The sequence below is a fragment of the Oncorhynchus keta genome, chromosome 17 (assembly GCF_023373465.1).
Source record: "Oncorhynchus keta strain PuntledgeMale-10-30-2019 chromosome 17, Oket_V2, whole genome shotgun sequence".
NCBI lineage: Eukaryota > Metazoa > Chordata > Actinopteri > Salmoniformes > Salmonidae > Oncorhynchus > Oncorhynchus keta.
Genome location: NC_068437.1, coordinates 52,386,709 through 52,414,208, shown reverse-complemented (window position 1 = coordinate 52,414,208; position 27,500 = coordinate 52,386,709). Strand labels below are relative to the sequence as shown.

At 46.3% G+C, this 27,500-nt stretch overlaps 1 protein-coding gene and 1 long non-coding RNA gene across 7 annotated transcripts in view; both read right to left on the bottom strand.

The window, feature by feature from the left end:
* LOC118396076 (filamin-C-like) overlaps nt 1-27,500 on the bottom strand; it is a 52,563-nt gene that overhangs the window by 20,695 nt on the left and 4,368 nt on the right. The window contains exons 2-19 of one of the 2 annotated variants that reach the window (XM_052466539.1): nt 24,999-25,247; nt 19,533-19,630; nt 17,176-17,332; nt 16,659-16,855; nt 16,276-16,438; nt 13,928-14,128; nt 13,525-13,659; nt 9,546-9,683; nt 7,939-8,065; nt 7,308-7,444; nt 6,911-7,104; nt 5,862-6,119; nt 5,512-5,635; nt 5,073-5,233; nt 4,530-4,911; nt 2,771-3,033; nt 2,276-2,554; nt 1,627-1,945 (exon numbers count right to left, since the gene is read on the bottom strand). In XM_052466539.1, coding sequence (XP_052322499.1) covers nt 1,627-1,945; nt 2,276-2,554; nt 2,771-3,033; nt 4,530-4,911; nt 5,073-5,233; nt 5,512-5,635; nt 5,862-6,119; nt 6,911-7,104; nt 7,308-7,444; nt 7,939-8,065; nt 9,546-9,683; nt 13,525-13,659; nt 13,928-14,128; nt 16,276-16,438; nt 16,659-16,855; nt 17,176-17,332; nt 19,533-19,630; nt 24,999-25,247 — 3,582 coding nt within the window. The remainder of the gene's footprint in view (nt 1-1,626; nt 1,946-2,275; nt 2,555-2,770; nt 3,034-4,529; nt 4,912-5,072; nt 5,234-5,511; nt 5,636-5,861; nt 6,120-6,910; nt 7,105-7,307; nt 7,445-7,938; nt 8,066-9,545; nt 9,684-13,524; nt 13,660-13,927; nt 14,129-16,275; nt 16,439-16,658; nt 16,856-17,175; nt 17,333-19,532; nt 19,631-24,998; nt 25,248-27,500) is intronic. The other variant, XM_052466540.1, reaches the window with a different exon arrangement.
* Nucleotides 3,097-4,072, bottom strand: LOC127908347 (uncharacterized). Of its 5 annotated transcripts, none has more exons than XR_008066956.1 (3): nt 3,693-4,072; nt 3,489-3,566; nt 3,097-3,149 (listed from the first exon to the last, which is right to left on the bottom strand). It is a non-coding gene; the product is annotated as an uncharacterized LOC127908347 (long non-coding RNA). The 5 variants fall into 5 exon arrangements; XR_008066954.1 differs by having other exon boundaries at nt 3,745-4,072; XR_008066957.1 differs by having other exon boundaries at nt 3,107-3,331; nt 3,515-3,566.

Below are 27,500 nucleotides of genomic sequence, written 5' to 3'. Positions count from 1 at the left end.
TAACCTTAGCCTTTAGCTATAGTAACCTTAGCCTTTAGCTATAGTAACCAGCTGTTTAGCTGGTTAAACGAAGGTTAGTCATATGTTGGCAAAAATGTATGTCCAAGTTGAGAAACCTTACCAGCAATACTGCCACACTGGTAGTCTATTGACTAGTAGCCTATTGACTGGTAGTCTATTGACTTGTAGTCAATATCTATAGTAGCATTATGCTATAGCTATAGTAGTCTTTATCTATAGTAGCATTATGCTTTAGCTATAGCTATAGTAGTCTTTATCTATAGTAGCATTATGCTATAGCTATAGTAGTCTTTATCTGTAGTAGCATTATACTTTAGCTATAGCTATAGTAGTCTTTATCTGTCTAGCATTATGCTTTAACTATAGTAGTCTTTATCTGTAGTAGCATTATGCTTTAGCTATAGTAGTCTTTATCTGTAGTAGCATTATGCTTTAGCTATAGCTATAGTAGTCTTTATCTGTAGTAGCATTATGCTTTAGCTATAGCTATAGTAGTCTTTATCTGTCTAGCATTATGCTTTAACTATAGTAGTCTTTATCTGTAGTAGCATTATGCTTTAGCTATAGTAGTCTTTATCTGTAGTAGCATTATGCTTTAGCTATAGCTATAGTAGTCTTTATCTGTAGTAGCATTATGCTTTAGCTATAGCTATAGTAGTCTTTATCTGTCTAGCATTATGCTTTAACTATAGTAGTCTTTATCTGTAGTAGCATTATGCTTTAGCTATAGTAGTCTTTATCTGTAGTAGCATTATGCTTTAGCTATAGCTATAGTAGTCTTTATCTGTAGTAGCATTATGCTTTAGCTATAGTAGTCTTTATCTGTAGTAGCATTATGCTTTAGCTATAGCTATAGTAGTCTTTATCTGTAGTAGCATTATGCTTTAGCTATAGTAGTCTTTATCTGTAGTAGCATTATGCTTTAGCTATAGCTATAGTAGTCTTTATCTATAGTAGCATTATGCTTTAGCTATAGTAGTCTTTATCTATAGTAGCGTTATGCTTTATCTTAACTATAGCTATAGTAGTCTTTATCTATAGTAGCATTATAGTCTTTATCTGTTTAGCATTATAGCTATAGTAGTCTTTATCTGTAGTAGCATTATGCTTTAGCTATAGTAGTCTTTATCTGTAGTAGCATTATGCTTTAGCTATAGCTATAGTAGTCTTTATCTATAGTAGCATTATGCTTTAGCTATAGTAGTCTTTATCTATAGTAGCATTATGCTTTAACTATAGCTATAGTAGTCTTTATCTATAGTAGCATTATGCTTTAGCTATAGCTATAGTAGTCTTTATCTGTAGTAGCATTATGCTTTAGCTATAGTAGTCTTTATCTGTAGTAGCATTATGCTTTAGCTATAGTAGTCTTTATCTGTAGTAGCATTATGCTTTAGCTATAGCTATAGTAGTCTTTATCTGTAGTAGCATTATGCTTTAGCTATAGCTATAGTAGTCTTTATCTGTCTAGCATTATGCTTTAACTATAGTAGTCTTTATCTGTAGTAGCATTATGCTTTAGCTATAGCTATAGTAGTCTTTGATATAGACTACTGTAATATGCATCAACAGAAGAACCACTTCATCCTACTCCCTCCTCCTTACCTCTGGGCTCCACCCCTGGTCCATAGACCTGCACACCGCTGGTGTCCACAGCCGGCTCCACCTGGATGACCGCGGGGAACTTGGGTACAACATGACCCCCGTACTTGATGGTAATGGTGTGTGTTCCGTGGAAGGGTGGGATGTAGGTGACAGAGAAGGTCCCATCTGCAGTCTTCTGGATGTGGACCTCGGCCTGAGCCCCGGACTCAGAGACGATCTCAATGGTGAGTTCAGCCTCTCCAGCACTGGTGCAGTCCACTGTGAAGTAGGCTGGTTCCCCTGCTTTGGCCTTCTCCAGGCCGGGCCCACTGGCTGTTACCTGTAGGGTTAGGTTTAGGTTTAGGTTTAGCTGTTAGGTTCAGGCTTAGGTTTATGTCCGGGTTTAGGTTCAGGTTTAGGTTTAAGTTAAGGTTTATTTTAACATCTTTGTACTTACTCAGAAACACCCATACTATGTCAAATTTGATGTCCTACAATACTTATACTACAATACTTATACAATACTTAAGATATAAAGCATATAATGATCCTAAATACACGGGACAGTGTATCTGTAAATCATACACAACAAACAGGCCTATCAATAAATCAACAACTATCAATAACAGGCCTATCAATAAATCAACAACGAGGCATACAGGAGGTGTACCTTGCTGGGGTCGAGACATGGCTTCACAGCTGCCTTGAAAGGAGACCCAGGGATGTGCTGCTCTCCAAACAGAATGTTGATGGCATACTCTCCAGCCTCAGTGGGCAAGTAGAAAACTGAGCAGGTTCCGTCTCCGTTGTCCTGGCACTCAATCTTAGCCTCGCACGGCCCTTCCACCGTCAGGCCCAGCCCACCGGCGCCCGCTCCTTTGGTGTCGATGGCGAATGGAGCTGGTTTACCCACAATGCCTCCCTTCAGGCCTGGGCCATAAGCGCGCACCTTAAGGGAGAGAGGAATGTCAGAACCGCTGGACTGCTACGCTTCAGTACAGCCGTCTGGTTGTACTGCATGTAGGCTCACGTACTGCTTATGACTGTGTTATGAACGAGTTACGGACGTTTCATTAAGTTCTTATGTAGGCATCCTTCAAATGAAGTGTAACCCACTTAAGCAAAAAGTGATAGTGATGATTGAATTTTTTTAAACAAAAATTACCTTTGAAGGGTCGGCAGGCATCACTCCCTCCACTGCGAAGGGGGATCCAGGGACAGGGTTCCCATCGTAGCTGACGTCCACCTTGTAAGGCCCCTCCTCTGGGGGGATATACTTCACAGAGTGGGCGCCATTGGCCGCGTCTGACTCCAGCTTGCAGGGGATTGGTCGGCCGGAGGGTGAGGTCATCTTGACGGCTACCTCGCCCTGCCCACCAGCTCCCTTGGTGTTGATGGAGAACTCCTGGTCCTTGCCCACCTCTACTTCTATAAATCAACCACCACACAGTCACATGTAAATCAACCACCACACAGTCACATGTAAATCAACCTCCACACAGTCACATGTAAATCAACCTCCACACAGTCACATGTAAATCAACCTCCACACAGTCACATGTAAATCAACCACCACACAGTCACATGTAAATCAACCACCACACAGTCACATGTAAATCAACCACCACACAGTCACATGTAAATCAACCTCCACACAGTCACATGTAAATCAACCTCCACACAGTCACATGTAAATCAACCACCACACAGTCACATGTAAATCAACCTCCACACAGTCACATGTAAACCCAACCTCCACACAGTCACATGTAAATCAACCTCCACACAGTCACATGTAAATCAACCTCCACACAGTCACATGTAAATCAACCACCACACAGTCACATGTAAATCAACCACCACACAGTCACATGTAAATCAACCACCACACAGTCACATGTAAATCAACCACCACACAGTCACATGTAAATCAACCTCCACACAGTCACATGTAAATCAACCTCCACACAGTCACATGATTAAATCAACCTCCACACAGTCACATGTAAATCAACCACCACACAGTCACATGTAAATCAACCTCCACACAGTCACATGTAAATCAACCTCCACACATGTAAATCAACCTCCACACAGTCACATGTAAATCAACCTCCACACAGTCACATGTAAATCAACCTCCACACAGTCACATGTAAATCAACCACCACACAGTCACATGTAAATCAACCTCCACACAGTCACATGTAAATCAACCTCCACACAGTCACATGTAAATCAACCACCACACAGTCACATGTAAATCAACCACCACACAGTCACATGTAAATCAACCACCACACAGTCACATGTAAATCAACCACCACACAGTCACATGTAAATCAACCTCCACACAGTCACATGTAAATCAACCTCCACACAGTCACATGTAAATCAACCTCCACACAGTCACATGTAAATCAACCTCCACACAGTCACATGTAAATCAACCACCACACAGTCACATGTAAATCAACCACCACACAGTCACATGTAAATCAACCACCACACAGTCACATGTAAATCAACCACCACACAGTCACATGTAAATCAACCACCACACAGTCACATGTAAATCAACCACCACACAGTCACATGTAAATCAACCTCCACACAGTCACATGTAAATCAACCTCCACACAGTCACATGTAAATCAACCACCACACAGTCACATGTAAATCAACCTCCACACAGTCACATGAGCAGAGCTGAATACAAGAAGTGGGCCCCTTCAACCAAAGCAGAGCTGAATACAAGAAGTGGGCCCCTTCAACCAAAGCAGAGCTGAATACAAGAAGTGGGCCCCTTCAACCAAAGCAGAGCTGAATACAAGAAGTGGGCCCCTTCAACCAAAGCAGAGCTGAATACAAGAAGTGGGTCCCTTCAACCTTACTTTATATTGTGTACAAAGTTGAGAACTTACTGGTGTCGAGTCCTGTCACCTTGACCTTTCCCAGATCTATAGGAGGAGCCACAGTAATATTGAAGGGGCTCTTGGGAATGGGGTCCCCTCCGTGGGTGACGGAGATGGTCATCTGGCCCTGTTGAACGGCCGTGTACTTGACGGTGTAGGAGTAGTCATGGTTGTCGATGATCTCAAAGTCCCTCACAGCTTCCCCCTTCAGGCCTGCTGCTGTGAACTGGACCTCAGGCTTGGCCTTGCCTGCTCCCTTGGTAAAGATGGTGAAGTGGGTCGGAGTACCCACCTCCACGCCTGTCTTGTTGAGTCCTGGGCCCTCAGCCCTCACTTTGCCAGCATCATGGGAAGGATCAACCTTAATTCTGAATGGACTGATGGGGATTTCCTGGAAAACAAATGCGGGATTAGTTTTGTTGCTGTACAACTTTTTTTTAACAAAAACTCAAACACAGGTCTAACTTCCTGTGCCATTATTATAGCTGTGATGCTAAGCCACATAGTAACAGTAACGCTTCGACTGAAGGATTCTGGGTAATGTAGTTTTACCTGCTCGGCGAACAGCACCATGATGGTGTATTTCCCTGCACCGGGCGGAGTGTACTTGACAGTGAAGGTGTCATTGTCGTTCTTGATGATGTCAAAGTCGATGTCAGCCTCGGCTGGGCCCACCACTCCTGGAGCACACTTGATCCCAATGCTAATGTCTCCTGTGGGAGGTCAATGGATCAGCTTTCATTTCATATCTATATATGAAGAAATCTCATAATACTGTAGCCGTAGCAGCCATACATTTCTGATCTTCTACAGCTGCAGGCACTAAAGTTAGGTTGGTATTAGCAAGAACAAGTGCAAGACAATGGTCAACTGCCTTCTCTATGGAAGAAATGGTTTTAATTGGGTTCTAACAGGGTGAAAAGGTTCTACCTGGAAACCCTACAGGGTTCTTCTACAGGAACAAGCTGAAGAACCTTTTGAGTACACGTACCTTGTCCAGCCTCGGCACAGTCCACAGTGAAGTAGGTGGGCTCGTTGGCCTTGAGTCCTGTCTTCTCCACTCCTGGACCATACACCTTGACCTTGGCTGGGTGGCAGCCCTCTCCAACAATCACCTATACACACAGACACAGTACTTGACACACAGCACTATGGTTGCTGCCTAAAATAGTCTTATCCGTTTCTAGTGGAGTGGCTGAGCTTACGTAACTGCCTCGTCTGTCTGAGACCTGAAGACTCCCCGTCCCTGACCTAATAATGCCTTTTAACTCAGCAGGCTAATGAAGTCTGGTAATGCACAGGAGATCTGGGTTCCAACCCCAGTGGGTCGGTCCTACTCACCCTGAAGGGACTGTTGGGCACGTTGACGTCTCCCCAGGTGATGATGATGGTGTGTTTGATGGGCTTGGTGGGGACGTACACACACAGGAAGGTGCCGTCTCCCTTGTCAGTGATCTTAATGTCGATGGTGACACCCTCTGTATCCTGGGCGTAGATCTTGAGGTGGCCGTTGCCAGCCTCGCGGGCATCGATGGTGAACTCTGCCGGTTTGTTTACAATGACCCCAGTGGGCGCCAGACCTGGACCGAAAGCTTTCACCTGCAGAGGAGACATATTTTATTATGTATTTATATGTATGTGTTAGTTTATTTGTTTGTTTATGCGTTAGTTAGTTTATTTGTTTGTTTGTATTTGTTTATGCGTTAGTTAGTTAGTTAGTTTGTGTTTGTTTATGCGTTAGTTAGTTAGTTAGTTAGTTAGTTAGTTAGTTAGTTAGTTAGTTAGTTTGTGTTTGTTTATGCGTTAGTTAGTTAGTTTGTGTTTGTTTATGCGTTAGTTAGTTAGTTTGTATTTGTTTATGCGTTAGTTAGTTAGTTTGTTTGTGTTTGTTTATGCGTTAGTTTGTTAGTTTGTATTTGTTTATGCGTTAGTTAGTTAGTTAGTTAGTTTGTGTTTGTTTATGCGTTAGTTAGTTAGTTTGTGTTTGTTTATGCGTTAGTTAGTTTGTTTGTATTTGTTTATGCGTTAGTTAGTTAGTTAGTTTGTGTTTGTTTATGCGTTAGTTAGTTAGTTTGTGTTTGTTTATGCGTTAGTTAGTTAGTTAGTTTGTATTTCTTTATGCGTTAGTTTGTTAGTTAGTTTGTGTTTGTTTATGCGTTAGTTAGTTAGTTTGTATTTGTTTATGCGTTAGTTAGTTAGTTAGTTAGTTTGTGTTTGTTTATGCGTTAGTTAGTTAGTTTGTATTTGTTTATGCGTTAGTTAGTTTGTTTATGTGTTAGTTTGTGTTTTTGTGTGTGTTTATGTGTGTGCACATCAGTGTGTTTTCGTGTTTTATAAAGACTACTACTCCAGTAAGGGAGGAGCTAGCTGGAGTGGTGGGTGGAGCTAACCTTCTCAGGGAAGCAGTCATTGGCTGCAGGCAGGATGTGGGCCATGAAGGGGCTGTCTTTGATGTCTTCGTCATCACAGATGACATGGACGGCGTAGTCACCTGGCTCAGTGGGCCAATAGCGGACATCGCAGGAGCCGTCACCCTTATCGTCACATTCTATCTTAGCCTGGGACGGACCCTCGATGGAGAAACCTAGAGAGAGGAGGGAGTATGAATAACTTTAGACTTTAGTCTCCTAATCAGTCAAGAGGCACCCAGTTAATGTCCCCTTGTTCACCTGTAAGAATACCAACTGAACTGGTGTCTTCAGACAAGAAGCAGAGTACCTAATCCATTACTCTACTGGTTCAACTACATTACCCACAATGCCCCAGGGCCCTCATGTCCTGACTTACCCAGAGTTCCTACTTCGGTGCCGATGGCCTCCACCACGAAGTCAGCTGACTTGCCCACCTGGCCGGTCAGCAGCCCGGGGCCCCAAGCTCTCACCTTCTGAGGGCCAACCTCCTCACTCACCTCCACCTCGAAGGGACTGAGGGAGACACAGAAACAACTTTTATTCAAGATAAAAACCGTAGTATACACTTACATTTAACAAATAGTCTTACACTGATTCCAGATCAGTGCTAAGGTAAGTAAAAACTACCACAAATCCTAAGTAGTCTTCTATGAATTTGTCTGTGTTAAACTGAGTCGGGTCTGTGTTAAACTGAGTCAGGGTCTGTGTTAAACTGAGTCAGGGGCTGTGTTAAACTGAGTCAGGGGCTGTGTTAAACTGAGTCAGAGTCTGTGTTACTGTAAACTGAGTCAGAGTCTGTGTTACTGTAAACTGAGTCAGGGTCTGTGTTAAACTGAGTCAGGGTCTGTGTTAAACTGAGTCAGAGGCTGTGTTAAACTGAGTCAGGGCTGTGTTAAACTGAGTCAGGGGCTGTGTTAAACTGAGTCAGGGGCTGTGTTAAACTGAGTCAGAGTCTGTGTTACTGTAAACTGAGTCAGGGGCTGGTTGGTGGATAGTATAATGCTCACCTGCGTGGGATGAGTTGTCCTCCCCAGGTGATGTTAACTGTGTATTTACCAGTCTGGACAGGGAGATATTCACACTCATAGACACCATCACCAATATCCTTAACTTTCACTGGTGCCTCTGCTCCACCTGAGAGGAGAAGCACAGTATGATTAATAACAGGACCTTGTTGTAGTCTCTGATACAGCCTCTGATGCACATCACAAATTCATGACCCAATAAACTATAGAGGGAACAAACAAAGAGGAAGTCAAAGTATTTACATTGAAAGATTAAAGAGAAGATCAGCAAGTTGTATGAAGAGAGAGTTCCCAGAGAGAGATGGTTGAGGATAATAAAATAGTAAAGGAGAAAGGAGGAGAGAGAAAGAAGGAGAGAGAGAAGAGAGAAAGAAGGAGAGAGAGAAGAGAGAAAGAAGGAGAGAGAGAAGAGAGAAAGAAGGAGAGAGAGAAGAGGGAAAGGAGGAGAGAGAAAGAAGGAGAGGTAAGAGAGAAAGAAGGAGAGAGAGAAAGGAGGAGAGAGAGAGGAGGAGAGAGAGTTCCCAGAGAGAGATGGTTGAGGATAATAAAATAGTAAAGGAGAAAGGAGGAGAGAGAAAGAAGGAGAGAGAGAAGAGAGAAAGGAGGAGTGAGAAAGGAGGAGAGAGAAGAGAGAAAGGAGGAGTGAGAAAGGAGGAGAGATAGGAGGAGAGAGAGAAAGAAGGAGAGAGAAGAGAGAAAGGAGGAGTGAGAAAGGAGGAGAGATAGGAGGAGAGAGAGAAAGAAGGAGAGAGAAGAGAGAAAGGAGGAGAGAGAGGGGAGGAGAGATAGGAGGAGAGAGAGAAAGAGAGAGAAGAGAGAAAAGGGAGAGAGAGAGATAGGAGAGAAGGAGGAGAGAAAGAGGAGAGAAAGGAGAGAGAGAAAGAAGGAGAGAGAAGAGAGAAAGGAGGAGAGAGATAAAGAAGGAGAGAGAAGAGAGAAAGGAGGAGAGAGAGAAAGGAGGAGAGAGAGAGGAGGAGAGAGAGTTCCCAGAGAGAGATGGTTGAGGATAATAAAATAGTAAAGGAGAAAGGAGGAGAGAGAAAGAAGGAGAGAGAGAAGAGAGAAAGGAGGAGAGAGAGAAATGAGGAGAGAAAGGAGGAGAGAGAGAAAGGAGGAGAGAGAGAAAGGAGGAGAGAGAGAAATGAGGAGAGAAAGGAGGAGAGAGAGAAAGGAGGAGAGAGAGAAAGGAGGAGAGAGAGAAAGGAGGAGAGAGAGAAAGATGGAGAGGGGGAAGAGAGAAAGGAGAAGAGAGAGGGGAGGGAAAGGAGGAGAGAGAGAAAGGGGGAGAGAGAGAAAGGAGGAGAGAAGGAGGAGAGAGAGAGGAGGAGAGATAGGAGGAGAGAGAGAAAGATGGAGAGGGAGAAGAGAGAAAGGAGAAGAGAGAGGGGAGGAGAGAGAAGAGGGAAAGGAGGAGAGAGAGAAAGAAGGAGAGAAAGGAGGAGAGAGAGAAAGGAGGAGAGAGAGAAAGAAGGAGAGGTAAGAGAGAAAGGAGGAGAGAGAGAAAGGAGGAGAGAAAGGAGGAGAGAGAGAAAGGAGGAGAGAAAGGAGGAGAGAGAAAGGAGGAGAGAGAGAAGAGAGTGCTGACTCACTTGGTCCAGTCACAGAGACTTTGAGCTCTCCGCTGCCGGCTCCCTTGGTGAAGACCTTGAAGTCTGCCACCTCCTTCACCCTCACCCCCTTAGGCTGGAGGCCTCGGCCCGTGGCACGACACGCGTTGGCATTGATGGCTGGAGAGGGAGAGAGAGGCATGGTTAAGGACAGTGGAACATAGACTGGCCTAACAGTATGGGATCTATTGATATATTTGTACATTATACATTGTTACAACACTGTATATATACATAATATGACATTTGTAATGTCTTTATTATTTTGACATTTCTGTATGTGTAATGTTTACTGTTCATTTTGATTGTTTATTTCACTTTTGTATATTATCTACCTCACTTGCTTTGGCAATGTTAACACATGTTTCCCATGCCAATAAAGCCCCTGAATTGAATGGATGGATAGGATGATAGATAGATAGATAGAGATAGATAGATAGATAGATAGATAGATAGATAGATAGATAGATAGATAGATAGATAGATAGACAGACAGACAGACAGACAGACAGACAGACAGACAGACAGACAGATAGATAGATAGATAGATAGATAGATAGATAGATAGATAGATAGATAGATAGACAGACAGACAGACAGACAGACAGACAGACAGACAGACAGACAGACAGACAGACAGACAGATAGATAGATAGATAGATAGATAGATAGATAGATAGATAGATAGATAGATAGATAGATAGATAGATAGACTGATAAACATTCCCATACGGTATAACGCCATATGCAAACAAGATGCTGCATGAATGCCTTCTTGAAGGACACAGAACATCATCAGTCAATCGATTCCCATAGGATGCCAGCTATGAACACAATGCAGCAGAGGAGGAACAGCACAGTGCTGAATGTAGGAGAGTCACGTCATATAATACACACTCATGTAATGGTCGCAGCATAAAAAATGAGTGGCGAATCCAGGCATCAACTGACAAAATGACATTTCACGGAAGCGCTGATTGCAGACTTGGCTTGGGCTCATTAGTTTGAAGCGAATCAAACCTATGAATGCTAACCCAAGATCAAGGAATCACAGCAAGCGATAAACATCTGACACTGCATTTTCATAATGCAATCTGTGAAGCACTGTCTCACAAAGACTGAAATAACGTTGCTGGGCAGTTTGTGACTACAACGTTCACTTTGCTACAAAATGGGGCTAGAAATATCAGTCTCCAACATCAAGCTGCCCCAGGCGAGGCGGCAGGCGCCCCTGCAAGGCACTCAGATGGTATAGCATTGCCCCCGACACAGGAAGCAAACAGGGCCCCTGCAAGGCACTCAGATGGTATAGCATTGCCCCCGACACAGGAAGCAAACAGGGCCCCTGCAAGGCACTCAGATGGTATAGCATTGCCCCCGACACAGGAAGCAAACAGGGCACCTGCAAGGCACTCAGATGGTATAGCATTGCCCCCGACACAGGAAGCAAACAGGGCCCCTGCAAGGCACTCAGATGGTATAGCATTGCCCCCGACACAGGAAGAAAACAGGGCCCCTGCAAGGCACTCAGAACAGGGCTCCGGGCAGCCGAGCGGAAATGGAGGAAAACTCGCCTCCCTGCGGACCTGGCATCCTTTCACTCCCTCCTCTCTACATTTTCCTCCTCTGTCTCTGCTGCTAAAGCCACTTTCTACCATTCTAAATTCCAAGCATCTGCCTCTAACCCTAGGAAGCTCTTTGCCACCTTCTCCTCCCTCCTGAATCCCCCCCCCCTCCTCCCTCTCTGCAGATATGACTTCGTCAACCATTTTGAAAAGAAGGTCGACGACATCCGATCCTCGTTTGCTAAGTCAAACGACACCGCTGGTTCTGCTCACACTGCCCTACCCTATGCTCTGACCTCTTTCTCCCCTCTCTCTCCAGATGAAATCTCGCGTCTTGTGACGGCCGGCCGCCCAACAACCTGCCCGCTTGACCCTATCCCCTCCTCTCTTCTCCAGACCATTTCCGGAGACCTTCTCCCTTACCTCACCTCGCTCATCAACTCATCCCTGGCCGCTGGCTACGTCCCTCCCGTCTTCAAGAGAGCGAGAGTTGCACCCCTTCTGAAAAAACCTACACTCGATCCCTCCGATGTCAACAACTACAGACCAGTATCCCTTCTCTCTTTTCTCTCCAAAACTCTTGAGCGTGCCGTCCTTGGCCAGCTCTACCGCTATCTCTCTCAGAATGACCTTCTTGATCCAAATCAGTCAGGTTTCAAGACTAGTCATTCAACTGAGACTGCTCTTCTCTGTATCACGGAGGCGCTCCGCACTGCTAAAGCTAACTCTCTCTCCTCTGCTCTCATCCTTCTAGACCTATCGGCTGCCTTCGATACTGTGAACCATCAGATCCTCCTCTCCACCCTCTCCGAGTTGGGCATCTCCGGCGCGGCCCACGCTTGGATTGCGTCCTACCTGACAGGTCGCTCCTACCAGGTGGCGTGGCGAGAATCTGTCTCCTCACCATGCGCTCTCACCACTGGTGTCCCCCAGGGCTCTGTTCTAGGCCCTCTCTTATTCTCGCTATACACCAAGTCACTTGGCCCTGTCATAACCTCACATGGTCTCTCCTATCATTGCTATGCAGACGACACACAATTCATCTTCTCCTTTCCCCCTTCTGATGACCAGGTGGCGAATCGCATTTCTGCATGTCTGGCAGACATATCAGTGTGGATGACGGATCACCACCTCAAGCTGAACCTCAGCAAGACGGAGCTCCTCTTCCTCCCGGGGAAGGACTGCCTGTTCCATGATCTCGCCATCACGGTTGACAACTCCATTGTGTCCTCCTCCCAGAGCGCTAAGAACCTTGGCGTGATCCTGGACAACACCCTGTCGTTCTCAACTAACATCAAGGCGGTGTCCCGTTCCTGTAGGTTCATGCTCTACAACATCCGCAGAGTAAGACCCTGCCTCACACAGGAAGCGGCGCAGGTCCTAATCCAGGCACTTGTCATCTCCCGTCTTGATTACTGCAACTCGCTGTTGGCTGGGCTCCCTGCCTGTGCCATTAAACCCCTACAACTCATCCAGAACGCCGCAGCCCGTCTGGTGTTCAACCTTCCCAAGTTCTCTCACGTCACCCCGCTCCTCCGCTCTCTCCACTGGCTTCCAGTTGAAGCTCGCATCCGCTACAAGACCATGGTGCTTGCCTACGGAGCTGTGAGGGGAACGGCACCTCAGTACCTCCAGGCTCTGATCAGGCCCTACACCCAAACAAGGGCACTGCGTTCATCCACCTCGGGCCTGCTCGCCTCCCTACCACTGAGGAAGTACAGTTCCCGCTCAGCCCAGTCAAAACTGTTCGCTGCTCTGGCCCCCCAATGGTGGAACAAACTCCCTCACGACGCCAGGACAGCGGAGTCAATCACCACCTTCCGGAGACACCTGAAACCCCACCTCTTCAAGGAATACCTAGGATAGGGTAAGTAATCCTTCTCACCCCCTAAAAATATTTAGATGCACTATTGTAAGTGGCTGCTCCACTGGATGTCATAAGGTGTATGCACCAATTTGTAAGTCGCTCTGGATAAGAGCGTCTGCTAAATGACTTAAATGTAAATGTAAATGTATAGCATTGCCCCCGACACAGGAAGCAAACAGGGCACCTGCAAGGCACTCAGATGGTATAGCATTGCCCCCGACACAGGAAGCAAACAGGGCCCCTGCAAGGCACTCAGATGGTATAGCATTGCCCCCGACACAGGAAGCAAACAGGGCCCCTGCAAGGCACTCAGATGGTATAGCATTGCCCCCGACACAGGAAGCAAACAGGGCACCTGCAAGGCACTCAGATGGTATAGCATTGCCCCCGACACAGGAAGCAAACAGGGCCCCTGCAAGGCATAGGGCAAATGGCATAGAGTATAGTGCACAGGGACGGTGGGGCACGGCTAGCATATCAGCGGGCAAAACGACGGGCGCAGGCGTCCACCTGGAGGGCCCATACTAACTTGGTCGACCCTTTTTGCCTTTGGGGGTAGGGACACCCCCTTTCTTGCCCGCTGGCTCCTTCCCCCCCCCGGGAGAGGTGAAGGAAGACTGGGGGATAATCTGGACTGGAGGAGGACCCACCATAGAGGGAGGAGCTACAAATCACAGACAGGATGTTCATTTAACTTTAACATAGTACACTAAACTGGTCTTGGTCGTCGTGACAACCTGTTAGTACCGCCGTGGTGGGATCGAGATAGCTGTAGACTGTGGAACTAGAGAGTGACAGATCGACAACGGAACGACACAATTTTCCAACAGTGATTTTTGTAGTGACAGTTGGTGATAGTTAGTGACAGTTGGTGATAGTTGGTGACAGTTGGTGATAGTTAGTGACAGTTGGTTAGCTCAGTGCTAACTCACCCTCTGCGATTTGAACTTTGAAGGGGCTCTTGGGGATCTCCTGACCCGCAAACAGGATGTGGATGGTGTGGGGGCCCTCCAACATGGGCCGGTAGGTGCAACGGAAAACACTGTCCCCTTTGTTTTCCAAAATCAGTTCCACTGTGTCTTTCTTCCCCTCAGGGTCCACGACGACAACGCTCACATCACCATTACCAGCACCTGTACAAGACAACAGGAAGACACCAATCAAAATGCTGTTGATCAACCATGTGATCAAAACAAGGAAACATGTTGTGGGCCCTCGGAGTAAATGCATAGCCGCAGGAAGTTGTTTGGGGGTAAAATAAATGTTGCCGGCACTACAGATATCGGTCTGCTAATACAGGACTAGTAAAGGCCCTGTACACTACAGATATCAGTCTGCTAATACAGGACTAGTAAAGGTCCTGTACACTACAGATATCGGTCTGCTAATACAGGACTAGTAAAGGTCCTGTACACTACAGATATCAGTCTGCTAATACAGGACTAGTAAAGGTCCTGTACACTACAGATATCAGTCTGCTAATACAGGACTAGTAAAGGTCCTGTACACTACAGATATCAGTCTGCTAATACAGGACTAGTAAAGGTCCTGTACACTACAGAGTCTGCTAATACAGGTCTAGTAAAGGTCCTACATACAGATATCAGTCTGCTAATACAGGACTAGTAAAGGTCCTGTACACTACAGATATCAGTCTGCTAATACAGGACTAGTAAAGGTCCTGTACACTATCAGTCTGATATCAGTCTGTCTAATACAGGACTAGTAAAGGTCCTGTACACTACAGATATCAGTCTGCTAATACAGGACTAGTAAAGGTCCTGTACACTACAGATATCAGTCTGCTAATACAGGACTAGTAAAGGCCCTGTACACTACAGATATCAGTCTGCTAATACAGGACTAGTAAAGGTCCTGTACACTACAGATATCAGTCTGCTAATACAGGACTAGTAAAGGTCCTGTACACTACAGATATCAGTCTGCTAATACAGGACTAGTAAAGGTCAGTCTGCTAATACTAGTAAAGGTCCTGTACACTACAGATATCAGTCTGCTAATACAGGACTAGTAAAGTACAGATATCAGTCTGTCCTAGTAAAGGTCCTGTACACTACAGATATCAGTCTGCTAATACAGGACTAGTAAAGGTCCTGTACACTACAGATATCAGTCTGCTAATACAGGACTGTACACTACAGATATCAGTCTGCTAATACAGGACTAGTAAAGGTCCACTACAGATATCAGTCTGCTAATACAGGACTAGTAAAGGTCCTGTACACTACAGATATCAGTCTGCTAATACAGGACTAGTAAAGGTCCTGTACACTACAGATATCAGTCTGCTAATACAGGACTAGTAAAGGTCCTGTACACTACAGATATCAGTCTGCTAATACAGGACTAGTAAAGGTCCTGTACACTACAGATATCAGTCTGCTAATACAGGACTAGTAAAGGTCCTGTACACTACAGATATCAGTCTGCTAATACAGGACTAGTAAAGGTCCTGTACACTAGTAAAGGTCCTGCTACTATCAGATATCAGTCTGCTAATACAGGACTAGTAAAGGTCCTGTACACTACAGATATCAGTCTGCTAATACAGGACTAGTAAAGGTCCTGTACACTACAGATATCAGTCTGCTAATACAGGACTAGTAAAGGTCCTGTACACTACAGATATCAGTCTGCTAATACAGGACTAGTAAAGGTCCTGTACACTACAGATATCAGTCTGCTAATACAGGACTAGTAAAGGTCCTGTACACTACAGATATCAGTCTGCTAATACAGGACTAGTAAAGGTCCTGTACACTACAGATATCAGTCTGCTAATACAGGACTAGTAAAGGCCCTGTACACTACAGATATCAGTCTGCTAATACAGGACTAGTAAAGGTCCTGTACACTACAGATATCAGTCTGCTAATACAGGACTAGTAAAGGTCCTGTACACTACAGATATCAGTCTGCTAATACAGGACTAGTAAAGGTCCTGTACACTACAGATATCAGTCTGCTAATACAGGACTAGTAAAGGTCCTGTACACTACAGATATCAGTCTGCTAATACAGGACTAGTAAAGGTCCTGTACACTACAGATATCAGTCTGCTAATACAGGACTAGTAAAGGCCCTGTACACTACAGCAGAAATATGTCAATAATTCAGGGGCTGCTGTAGCATCCTCAGTAAATCTTTTGGATTCCCTCTAGTGTCTCCAGTTTTGTCCAGCAACTGATCTGATCAGTGTTACTGTGTTTCTTGTCCAACCTGGTTGAAGATCCATCATGGTTGACTTCCCGCTCCTTACCTGCGGTGTAGATGTCGAAATAGGTGGGTTTGTTGGCCACGTTGCCGGTAGCTTCCAGCCCTGGTCCTCTGGCCTGGACCTTGTTGGGATCGCCCATGGCCTTGGCAACGTTCACTGTGTAGGGACTCTTGTCAATGTCCTGCCCTGCAAACAGCACTTTTACCTGAGGGGGGGGGTAAACGTTGAAATGTTCCTGTGAGTTTCCAATGCTCTTGTGGTACATTGTGACGATGAGATGTGTAGATTGCAAAATAAAGACAAGTTAAGTCGAAAGCAAGTCAAGAAAAAATATAAGTAGAGTAATGTACAGTTTTACTAAAGTAACGTAATGTAAATACATGACATAAATCTACACGGGATATTGATGGCAGCCATTTGTTTACCTTGTGGACACCCTCAACCTTGGGTACATAAGTGACAGTGTAGGTCCTGTTTTTGTCATTGTTGAAGACCACCGTAGCCTCCTCAGTGTGTCCCTCGGGATCGGTCACATAGACCAGCACCTCGGCCTGACCTGCCTGCAGAGTCTCCACTGTGAACACTGCTGGCTTCAGAACCATGTTTCCGTGGGAATCAATACCTACGGGAGGCAGTGGGAGATGGCCAGTTAGATATGTTTGAGTCTATGTGTATAAAACAATCAATTATGCTTATCAGTTGCTTGGGTTGCAAATAACCCCAGAAACATTGTAAAAGTGCCTGGCCGTTCTTGACCCAGACTATGTTTCTGAAATCCTGGAGGGAAGTTTCCTTCCCTGCTTATTGCATCCTGATTCCCCAGAATCATGCAACCGAGATTCCTGAGAAATATGGGGATTTTGGGAATGTTTCCGGGAATTTCTCAACCCAAGTCCTGATTCAACTACACTGTTCATGGTTTCTATCTCAGTGAGCACCCACCAGGTCCGTATGCCTTGGCCTTGTTGGGGTACAGCTGAACGCCTTTAGGTTTGAGGGGAGCGCCAGGCTTCAGCTTAGCCTTGGGGAACTGGGACAGGTAGGTCATCACTGAGTGTTCATCCACATCCGGATCGACAATCTCCTCAGGGGCGATCACCTAGGCAACAAGCAGAGGGTGTCAGGTTAATACTGTACAACTGTCTAACTTGACTTAAACCCATTTGCTCCTTGGGGAACAGAGTTCATAGCACAACTGTTTTCAGACAGACAGGGAGGGAGACAGACCGACAGGGAGACAGACAGACAGGGAGGGAGACAGACAGACAGGAAGGGAGACAGACAGACAGAGACAGGGAGACAGACAGACAGGGAGGGAGACAGACCGACAGAGACAGGGAGACAGACAGACAGGGAGGGAGACAGACCGACAGGGAGACAGACAGACAGGGAGGGAGACAGACAGACAGGAAGGGAGACAGACAGACAGAGACAGGGAGACAGACAGACAGGGAGGGAGACAGACAGGGAGGGAGACAGACAGGGAGGGAGACAGACAGGGAGGGAGGGAGACAGACCGACAGAGACAGGGAGACAGACAGACAGGGAGGGAGACAGACAGACAGGAAGGGAGACAGACCGACAGAGACAGGGAGACAGACAGACAGGGAGGGAGACAGACAGACAGGAAGGGAGACAGACAGACAGAGACAGGGAGACAGACAGACAGGGAGGGAGACAGACCGACAGAGACAGGGAGACAGATAGACAGGGAGGGAGACAGACAGACAGACAGGAAGGGAGACAGACCGACAGAGACAGGGAGACAGACAGACAGGGAGGGAGACAGACAGACAGGAAGGAGACAGACAGACAGAGACAGGGAGACAGACAGACAGGGAGACAGACAGACAGGAAGGAGACAGACAGACAGAGAGGGAGACAGACCGACAGGGAGACAGACAGACAGACAGACAGACCGACAGGGAGACAGACAGACAGGAAGGGAGACAGACAGACAGAGACAGGGAGACAGACAGACAGGGAGGGAGACAGACCGACAGGGAGACAGACAGACAGACAGACCGACAGGGAGACAGACAGACAGGAAGGGAGACAGACAGACAGAGACAGGGAGACAGACAGACAGGGAGGGAGACAGACCGACAGGGAGACAGACAGACAGACCGACAGGGAGACAGACAGACAGACAGGGAGACAGACCAACAGGGAGACAAGGAGACAGACCGAAAGGGATAGAGACAGACAGGGAGACAGACAGACAGACAGACAGGGAGGGAGGGAGACAGGGAGACAGACAGACAGGGAGACAGACATGGAGGGAGGGAGGGAGGGAGACAGACAGACAGACAGACAGACAGACAGACAGACAGACAGGGAGACAGACATGTACATGTATTTGTTCTGTATACCAATGTGAAGGCACATTGCCTAGATACTATTTATAATGTATTTATAATCTATTCTATATAATTGTCTCTCTCCTCTTCCTTCCCTCTGCCATGTTGGTAGTATCAGTCTGGTGTAAAGCTGTCTGTCTATATTTAACCCTGGTACAGCAGGACTGCGGCCTCAGTAAGCCATGCAGTCAGGGGATTTAGCCCTGAGCCAAGCACTCTCCCACACCTCATCTACAGCCCATGGTACAGCCCTCAGCCTGCGGAGAATTCAACCCCCTGGGCCTGGGAATCCATGGCACACACTCTGCTCAATATTCACCGTAAGGCTATGCCATGTCACTAATGGTCCTTCTTAACCCAGACTATGTACGGCTGTGTCAGATAAACAAGTAGAGAAACACTCACACAAATAGTACAGCTCACAGATTCTGTTTCAGAAGAGAAACTAGCAAATCTACACCTTAGAGAAACTAACAAATCTATACCTTAGAGAATCTAGCAAATCTACACCTTAGAGAATCTAACAAATATACACCTTAGAGAATCTAACAAATCTACACCTTAGAGAATCTAGCAAATCTACACCTGAGAGAATCTATCAAATATACACCTTAGAGAATCTAACAAATATACACCTTAGAGAATCTAACAAATATACACCTTAGAGAATCTAACAAATATACACCTTAGAGAATCTAACAAATCTACACCTTATCATCTTAGTATTGAATGTGCATCTAAACACTCCAACAAACACATAATTTACAAACACATCTTGTTTAAATGTTCACTGAATAACAAACCAAAAGTAAATACATTGTAGTATAAAGACCCATTGCTTCTCAGTGGATATTATCCCCAACCTCATTCACTGGCTCCACTACGTGTGGCTTCATGGGGCTTTCCCTGGAACTGTCACCCCAGAGTATTGTGTCTTACCTGGGGCACGCCCAGCCAGTCGTCAGCCTGCTGCATGGCCTCTCTGGCATTCTCCACAGGGTGGTTAGGGTCCCAGGCCTTCCAGTCGGGGCACAGACCTACAGGGAGAGACCGAGGGAAGAGACGGAGAGAGGGAGGGGGGGGGAAGGAGGGAGAGAGGGAGAGAGGGAAGAGACAGGAGAGAGGAGAGAGGGAGGGAGGGAGGGAGGGAGGGAGGGAGGGAGGGAGGGAGGGAGGGAGGGAGGGAGGGAGGGAGGGAGGGAGGGAGGGAGGGAGGGAGGGAGGGAGGGAGGGAGGGGGAAGAGACAGGAGAGAGGGAGAGAGGGAAGAGACAGGAGAGAGGGAAGAGACAGGAGAGAGGGAGAGAGGGAAGAGACAGGAGAGAGGGAAGAGACAGGAGAGAGGGAAGAGACAGGAGAGAGGGAGAGAGGGAAGAGACAGGAGAGAGGGAAGAGACAGGAGAGAGGGAAGAGACAGGAGAGAGGGAAGAGACAGGAGAGAGGGGAGAGGGAAGAGACAGGAGAGAGGGAAGAGACAGGAGAGAGGGAAGAGACAGGAGAGAGGGAGAGAGGGAAGAGACAGGGGAGAGGGAGAGAGGGAAGAGACAGGAGAGAGGGAAGAGACAGGAAAGAGAGGGGGGGGGGAGAGAGGGAGAGAGGGAAGAGACAGGAGAGAGGGAGAGAGGGAAGAGACAGCAGAGAGGGAAGAGACAGGAGAGAGGGAGAGAGGGAAGAGACAGGGGAGAGGGAGAGAGGGAAGAGACATGGGAGATGGAGAGAGGGAAGAGACAGGAGAGAGGGAGAGAGGGAAGAGACAGGAGAAAGGGAGAGGGGGAAGAGACAGGAGAAAGGGAGAGGGGGAAGAGACAGGAGAAAGGGAGAGAGGGAAGAGACAGGAGAAAGGGAGAGAGGGAAGAGACAGGGGAGAGGGAGAGAGGGAAGAGACAGGGGAGAGGGAGAGGGAAGAGACAGGAGAGATGGAGAGGGGGGGAAGGAGGGAGAGAGGGAAGAGACAGGAAAGAGGGAGAGGGGGGAGGAGGGAGAGAGGGAGAGAGGGAAGAGACAGGAGAGAGGGAGAGGGGGGGAAGGCGGGAGAGAGGGAAGAGACAGGAGAGAGGGAGAGGGGGGGAGGAGGGAGAGAGGGAAGAGACAGGAGAGAGGGAGAGGGGGAAGGAGGGAGAGAGGGAAGAGACAGGAGAGAGGGAGAGGGGGGGAGGAGGGAGAGAGGGAAGAGACAGGACAGAGGAAGAGAGGGAAGAGACAGGGGAGAGGGAGAGGGAAGAGACAGGAGAGAGGGAGAGGGGGAAGGAGGGAGAGAGGGAGAGAGGGAAGAGACAGGAGAAAGGGAGAGGGGGGGAAGTATGGAAAGATAGAGGTTTTAGAATGGGATTGGGGTTACGATTGTGCAGAAATATAACAGTGTCCCATCTGGTCACAACTTCATCACTATTCCCCTACTATTAACTACTACTACTATTAACTACTACTACTATTAACTACTACTACTACTATTAACTACTACTATTATTAACTACTACTACTACAATTAACTACTACTACTACTACTATTAACTACTACTACTATTAACTACTACTACTACTACTATTAACTACTACTACTATTAACTACTACTACTACTACTACTATTAACTACTACTACTATTAACTACTACTACTACTACTATTAACTACTACTACTATTAACTACTACTACTACTATTAACTACTACTACTATTAACTACTACTACTACTATTAACTACTACTACTATTAACTACTACTACTACTACTACTACTACTATTAACTACTACTACTACTACTACTACTACTACTACTAATACTACTAATACTACTACTACTACTACTACTACTATTAACTACTACTACTATTAACTACTACTACTATTAACTACTACTACTACTACTATTAACTACTACTACTATTAACTACTACTACTACTACTACTATTAACTACTACTACTACTACTACTACTACTACTACTACTACTATTAATAACTACTACTACTACTACTACTATTAACTACTACTACTAACTACTACTACTATTAACTACTACTAACTACTACTACTACTACTATTAACTACTACTACAACTACTACTATTAACTAGTACTAGTACTACTACTACTATTAACTACTACTATTACTAATACTACTACTACTATTAACTACTACTACTATTAACTACTACTACTATTACTACTACTACTACGATTAACTACTACTACTATTAACTACTACTACTATTACTAACTGATACTACTACTACTACTACTATTAACTACTACTACTATTAGCTACTACTACTAACTGCTACTACTACTAACTGCTACTACTACTATTAACTACTACTACTACTATTAACTACTACTACTACTATTAACTACTACTATTAACTACTACTACTATTAACTACTACTACTACTACTACTACTATTAACCACTACTACTACTACTACTACTACTACTACCATTAACTACTACTACTACTACTACTACTACTACTATTAACTACTACTACTACTACTACTAACTGCTACTACTCCTAACTGCTACTAACACCCTACCACCCCATGTGACCCTGTATTTACCCACGCTGCTCTGCTCCAGTTTGTATAGATAGGTGCATTGCTAGCCTTCGATGGAAGGGCTACGAATTTCAAAACAACGAAAGCAACAGACGTATTTGTACTTCCCCTGTCGGACACAGAAGGCTAAAGCAGACAGGCTAACGGCCAACGAAATAGACTTACTAGAACGAGCATTCTCATTCAAGTCAATGGGTCTGTGACAGGTTGACTGGAGTGTGGTTATATTTCTACGTGCTAAACCTGCCGTGTGCTGCTAATGCTTAAAGTGGATTAGCTGTTAGCTGTGCAGTGAGTTCCCTGACAGTCGCTCAACACGAGTCTATTATCTTGTTATTACCGGACACGCCGCGGAGCTGCTGTGTGATATTACTGTAACGTTACTATGGCAACTTGAAACAATGGGTGTGTATGCATCACATGGTGGTTCATTTCACTGTCACCGACAATAACATGATGATTTAAAAATCACCAACGTTTTGGTGGAGTACGGTTGGATCTTCTGAAAGGAATGCATTAAGACAGTAGAACTACCGTAGAAGGAGAACATTCTGTGTTTCAAGTTCTAGGTGATTTCAGCTTTGGACTTAAGCCTGGTCTCCTCCACCCCAAAATATAATATTTCAGAGCTTTATTACATTTCAATTGGACACAGAAGATTATCGTCAGGGATACAGGAGAAATAGTCAGAAACAAAGGCGAGGATGTCTTTTCTTGTTGTACACCTGGTGGTGTACACCGCGTGGTCCTTCTGTAGCTCAGTTGGTAGAGCATGGCGCTTGTAACGCCAGGGTAGTGGGTTCGATCCCCGGGACCACCCATACGTAGAATGTATGCACACATGACTGTAAGTCGCTTTGGATAAAAGCGTCTGCTAAATGGCATATATACTATACTATATATACACCTGTTATCTCCAAATAAACCTAGCAGTGGTCAGTCTAGACAAATGCTTAACTTAACTACATAAGCCTAACTAAGGATTGGACTGGAGAAGGATTTGACAACTTTCTAAATGCTGTTAGGGGTTGAATAAAGAACCATGGCCTTGTATGGTCACACCATCTGTAGCTAGCTGGGTGTCGGAGAGCTGCTGTAACATGTCCCAGGATTTCTAGCCATGTAAACAGTCAACCACACTGTTCTAGACTCTCTATTCTAGAACACAAGAAAAAGGTGTCTTGCTAAGGCTTCGTGTCAGAGGGTCAGAGTGTGCTGTAACCTCTGGTCAAATTGGAGTGCTTTCAAGTCAACGAGTCATCCTTGTGAATCTTGGCACTCTTGCTCCAAAGCTCATCCTCATGCATTTCCAGCACAGAACAGGCTGTTTTTAAACCCCAAGCATCTAAGCACATGTCCCTTGGCAGATGAAGAGGAATCGTGCCCAAATTTGGCGTTGCTGTGTGTGGAGGCTATAAACACTAAAGCCAGGCTTACGACCTCTGGGCCTGAGAGAGCTCCTTCACTCAGTCAGCGACAGCTGGCAGGGGCGTCCTCTGTCTGTCTGTCTCTCTTTCTCTCTCTCTCTGTCTGTCGATCTCTCTCTCTCACTGTCTGTCGATCTCTCTCTCGCTGTCTGTCAATCTCTCTCTCTTTCGATCTCTCTCTCGATCTCTCTCTCTCTCTGACTGTCGATCTCTCTCTCTCAGTCTGTCTGTCTGTCTCTCACTGTCTCTCTCTCTCTGTCTGTCGATCTCTCTCTCTCACTGTCTGTCGATCTCTCTCTCGCTGTCTGTCAATCTCTCTCTCTTTCGATCTCTCTCTCTCAATCTCTCTCTCTCTGACTGTCGATCTCTCTCTCTCAGTCTGTCTGTCTGTCTGTCTCTCACTGTCTCTCTCTCTCTGTCTGTCGATCTCTCTCTCTCTCTCTCTCGGTCTGTCTGTCTGTCTCTCACTGTCTCTCTCTGTCTCTCTCCGTCTCTCTCTCTCTGGCTCAACATGACCACTGAGGCCTACTGACCCCACCAGGCTGTGTAAATGATACCATGATACCATATCAAATACAATAACTGACTCATAGCTGACCCTGACATCTCAACACAGTAACTCATATTTGACCCTGACCTCTCACCAAAGTAACTCATATCTGACCCCTGACCTCTCACCAGTAACTCATAGCTGACCCCTGACCTCTCAACACAGTAACTCATAGCTGACCCCTGACCTCTCACCACCGTAACTCATAGCTGACCCCGGAACTTACCATGGCTCCCAGGGCCTCACACTAAACTGTTCTTGAGTCAATTCTTACCAGGGGCACAGTTGTCTACCAGGGCTCCCAGGACCTCACACTAAACTGTTCCTGAGTCAGTTCTTACCAGGGGCACAGTTGTCTACCAGGGCTCCCAGGGCCTCACACTAAACTGTTCCTGAGTCAGTTCTTACCAGGGGCACAGTTGTCTACCATGGCTCCTAGGGCCTCACACTAAACTGTTCCTGAGTCAGTTCTTACCAGGGGCACAGTTGTCTACCAGGGCTCCCAGGGCCTCACACTAAACTGTTCCTGAGTCAGTTCTTACCAGGGGCACAGTTGTCTACCAGGGCTCCCAGGGCCTCACACTAAACTGTTCCTGAGTCAGTTCTTACCAGGGGCACAGTTGTCTACCAGGGCTCCCAGGGCCTCACACTAAACTGTTCCTGAGTCAGTTCTTACCAGGGGCACAGTTGTCTACCATGGCTCCTAGGGCCTCACACTAAACTGTTCCTGAGTCAGTTCTTACCAGGGGCACAGTTGTCTACCAGGGCTCCCAGGGCCTCACACTAAACTGTTCCTGAGTCAGTTCTTACCAGGGGCACAGTTGTCTACCAGGGCTCCCAGGGCCTCACACTAAACTGTTCCTGAGTCAGTTCTTACCAGGGGCACAGTTGTCTACCAGGGCTCCCAGGGCCTTGCCGTCCCTCCAGTCACGGTGGAAGTTGTTGATGGGTAGCTCAGGCACCTTGTTCTGGATCCATCCCAGCAGCCTCTGCTTGGGGGTCAGTTTCTTAGCCTCCTCATCATCCTCATCCTCCCACATGGGCATGGAGATGGAGTAGTGCAGGATCAGAGTCCAGATCAGACCTAGGATCAGTTTTAGATTACCGTCCACAATGGCCTTGGAGTCTGGAGGAGAGAGGAATACAGATCCAGGGTCAGATTTAGCTTCCTACCCATAATTGACTTAATGTCTACGAGTGGAGGAGGGAGAGAGAGAGACATTTGAAATGTCTTTAATATTTTTGGAACTTTTGAAAGTGTAATGTTTACTGTAAATGTTTTATTGTTTACTTCACTTCTGTTTATTATCTAATTCACTTGCTTTGGCAATGTAAACATATGTTTCCCATGCTAATAGAGAGAGGGAGAGAGGGAGAGAGAGAGGGAGACAAAGGGAGAGAGAGAGGGAGGGAGAGAGAGAGAGCGAGAGAGAGGGAGAGAGAGAGAGAGAGAGAGAGAGAGAGAGAGAGAGAGAGAGAGAGAGAGAGAGAGAGAGAGAGAGAGAGGGAGGGAGAGAGAGAGAGAGAGAGAGAGAGAGAGAGAGAGAGAGAGAGAGAGAGAGAGAGAGAGAGAGAGAGAGAGAGGAGAGAGAGAGAGGGAGGGAGAGAGAGAGAGAGAGAGAGAGAGAGAGAGAGAGAGAGAGAGAGAGAGAGAGAGAGGAGGGAGGGAGGGAGGGAGGGAGGGAGGGAGGGAGGGAGGGAGGGAGGGAGGGAGGGAGGGAGGGAGGGAGGGAGGGAGGGAGGGAGGGAGGGAGGGAGAGAGTGAGAGAGAGAGAGCGAGAGAGGGAGGGAGAGAGAGAGAGAGAGAGAGAGAGGGGGGGGAGAGAGAGAGAGAGAGAGAGAGAGTAGAGTAGACAGGACAGTTAAATTCCACTAGAGGTACTAGGCTACACAATAATTGACTGGTCAGGAGAGTGACGGAGTATCCGTGGTATTCCGCAGACAGACAGACAGACAGACAGACAGACAGACAGACAGACAGACAGACAGACCAGCATGGACAAGAACAGATCAACAGCTGACAACATATGTTGAAATGGAATCCTTAGTAAGTCAACAGCACTTGGATTTAAATTGCTTTGAAAGCACTTTAGTAACAGTGACCTTCAGTATGAGGTAAATCAATGAAGAAGCACTAAGTAGCAGACAATAAAGTATACCGAAAAACTTAACCAGTGTATTCTTAGAGTAGTCATCTCAACTGAAACCAAACAGTTCCATAATTAACGTCCTTCGTTGGTTTCGAGCAGACAGTAAACCGGACAGGGTAAAGTGTACCACAACCTGTATACTAAACTTTCTGGACAGAAGAATTGCCCAAGATATGACCTCGTTGGACAGAAAGGTGGGCGCAGTTTAGAAACAGTTGTGGTAACTGGAGAGGGCGGTCATGTGACTTGCCTATCTCTGACTCTGATATCTATTTAGTGACCTCTGGTCCTGACAGTGTTGCTTTGACGACTGTTTGATGAGGACCATTAGACTGACTGGCATGGCCAGGTGGTGTGGTGTTGATAATGGCGTCTCAGGCTTTGTAGACAGCTGTATGCCATGTGGTCATGTGGTCAAAAGGAACAAACAGTGTGTGCCAGTGAAACAGGTGGGTTTTTATTTTTTTTTACTATCCTCATTCCCCAGTGTCAATTCGTTGATTATTTGTAGGTTGCTGTGACAACACAGAGAAGTGTTTTAAAGGTTTTGTGTTCACCCTGCGTTGTGTTGTTCACCCAGAGCTTGGTGTTGCTGCGTCTAAGACAGACAGCAGGCGTCAGGAGAGGAACGACAGCGCCGCCGTTATCCTGTTTCTGTCAAAGCTGACAAGGTCACAGGGGTATCGCCTGCCTCTCCCCAGGCCACACACAGACCTGGGCCTTTTGGGGGGTGACCCCCTAACCTCTTTACTGACACTATAATGCAAAAAACCTTGGGACATTCCTTAGGCGTGAGGTCGATAGCCGAAGAGAGTTCCCTCGGGCATCATGACACACGTACACTTGCCGTGCCCTTCACAACCCCCCGCTCAAAAAGGCGGTCACACCAGGAATTTCACCGGGCCGCGTGGAGGGAGAGTAATCAGTCAGCGCGGCAGAGAGACAGATGGTCAGCTGTTTAATAACTCTAATTGTTAGTGAAATACGAGGCCGGGTTTCTCTTCTCTAGTCCAAAACCTTAATGATGAGATGGTTTAAGTAAACACACTCAAATCAAATCAAATCAAATGTTATTGGTCACATACACGTGGTTAGCAGATGTTATTGGTCACATACACACGGTTAGCAGATGTTATTGGTCACATACACACGGTTAGCAGATGTTATTGGTCACATACACACGGTTAGCAGATGTTATTGGTCACATACACACGGTTAGCAGATGTTAT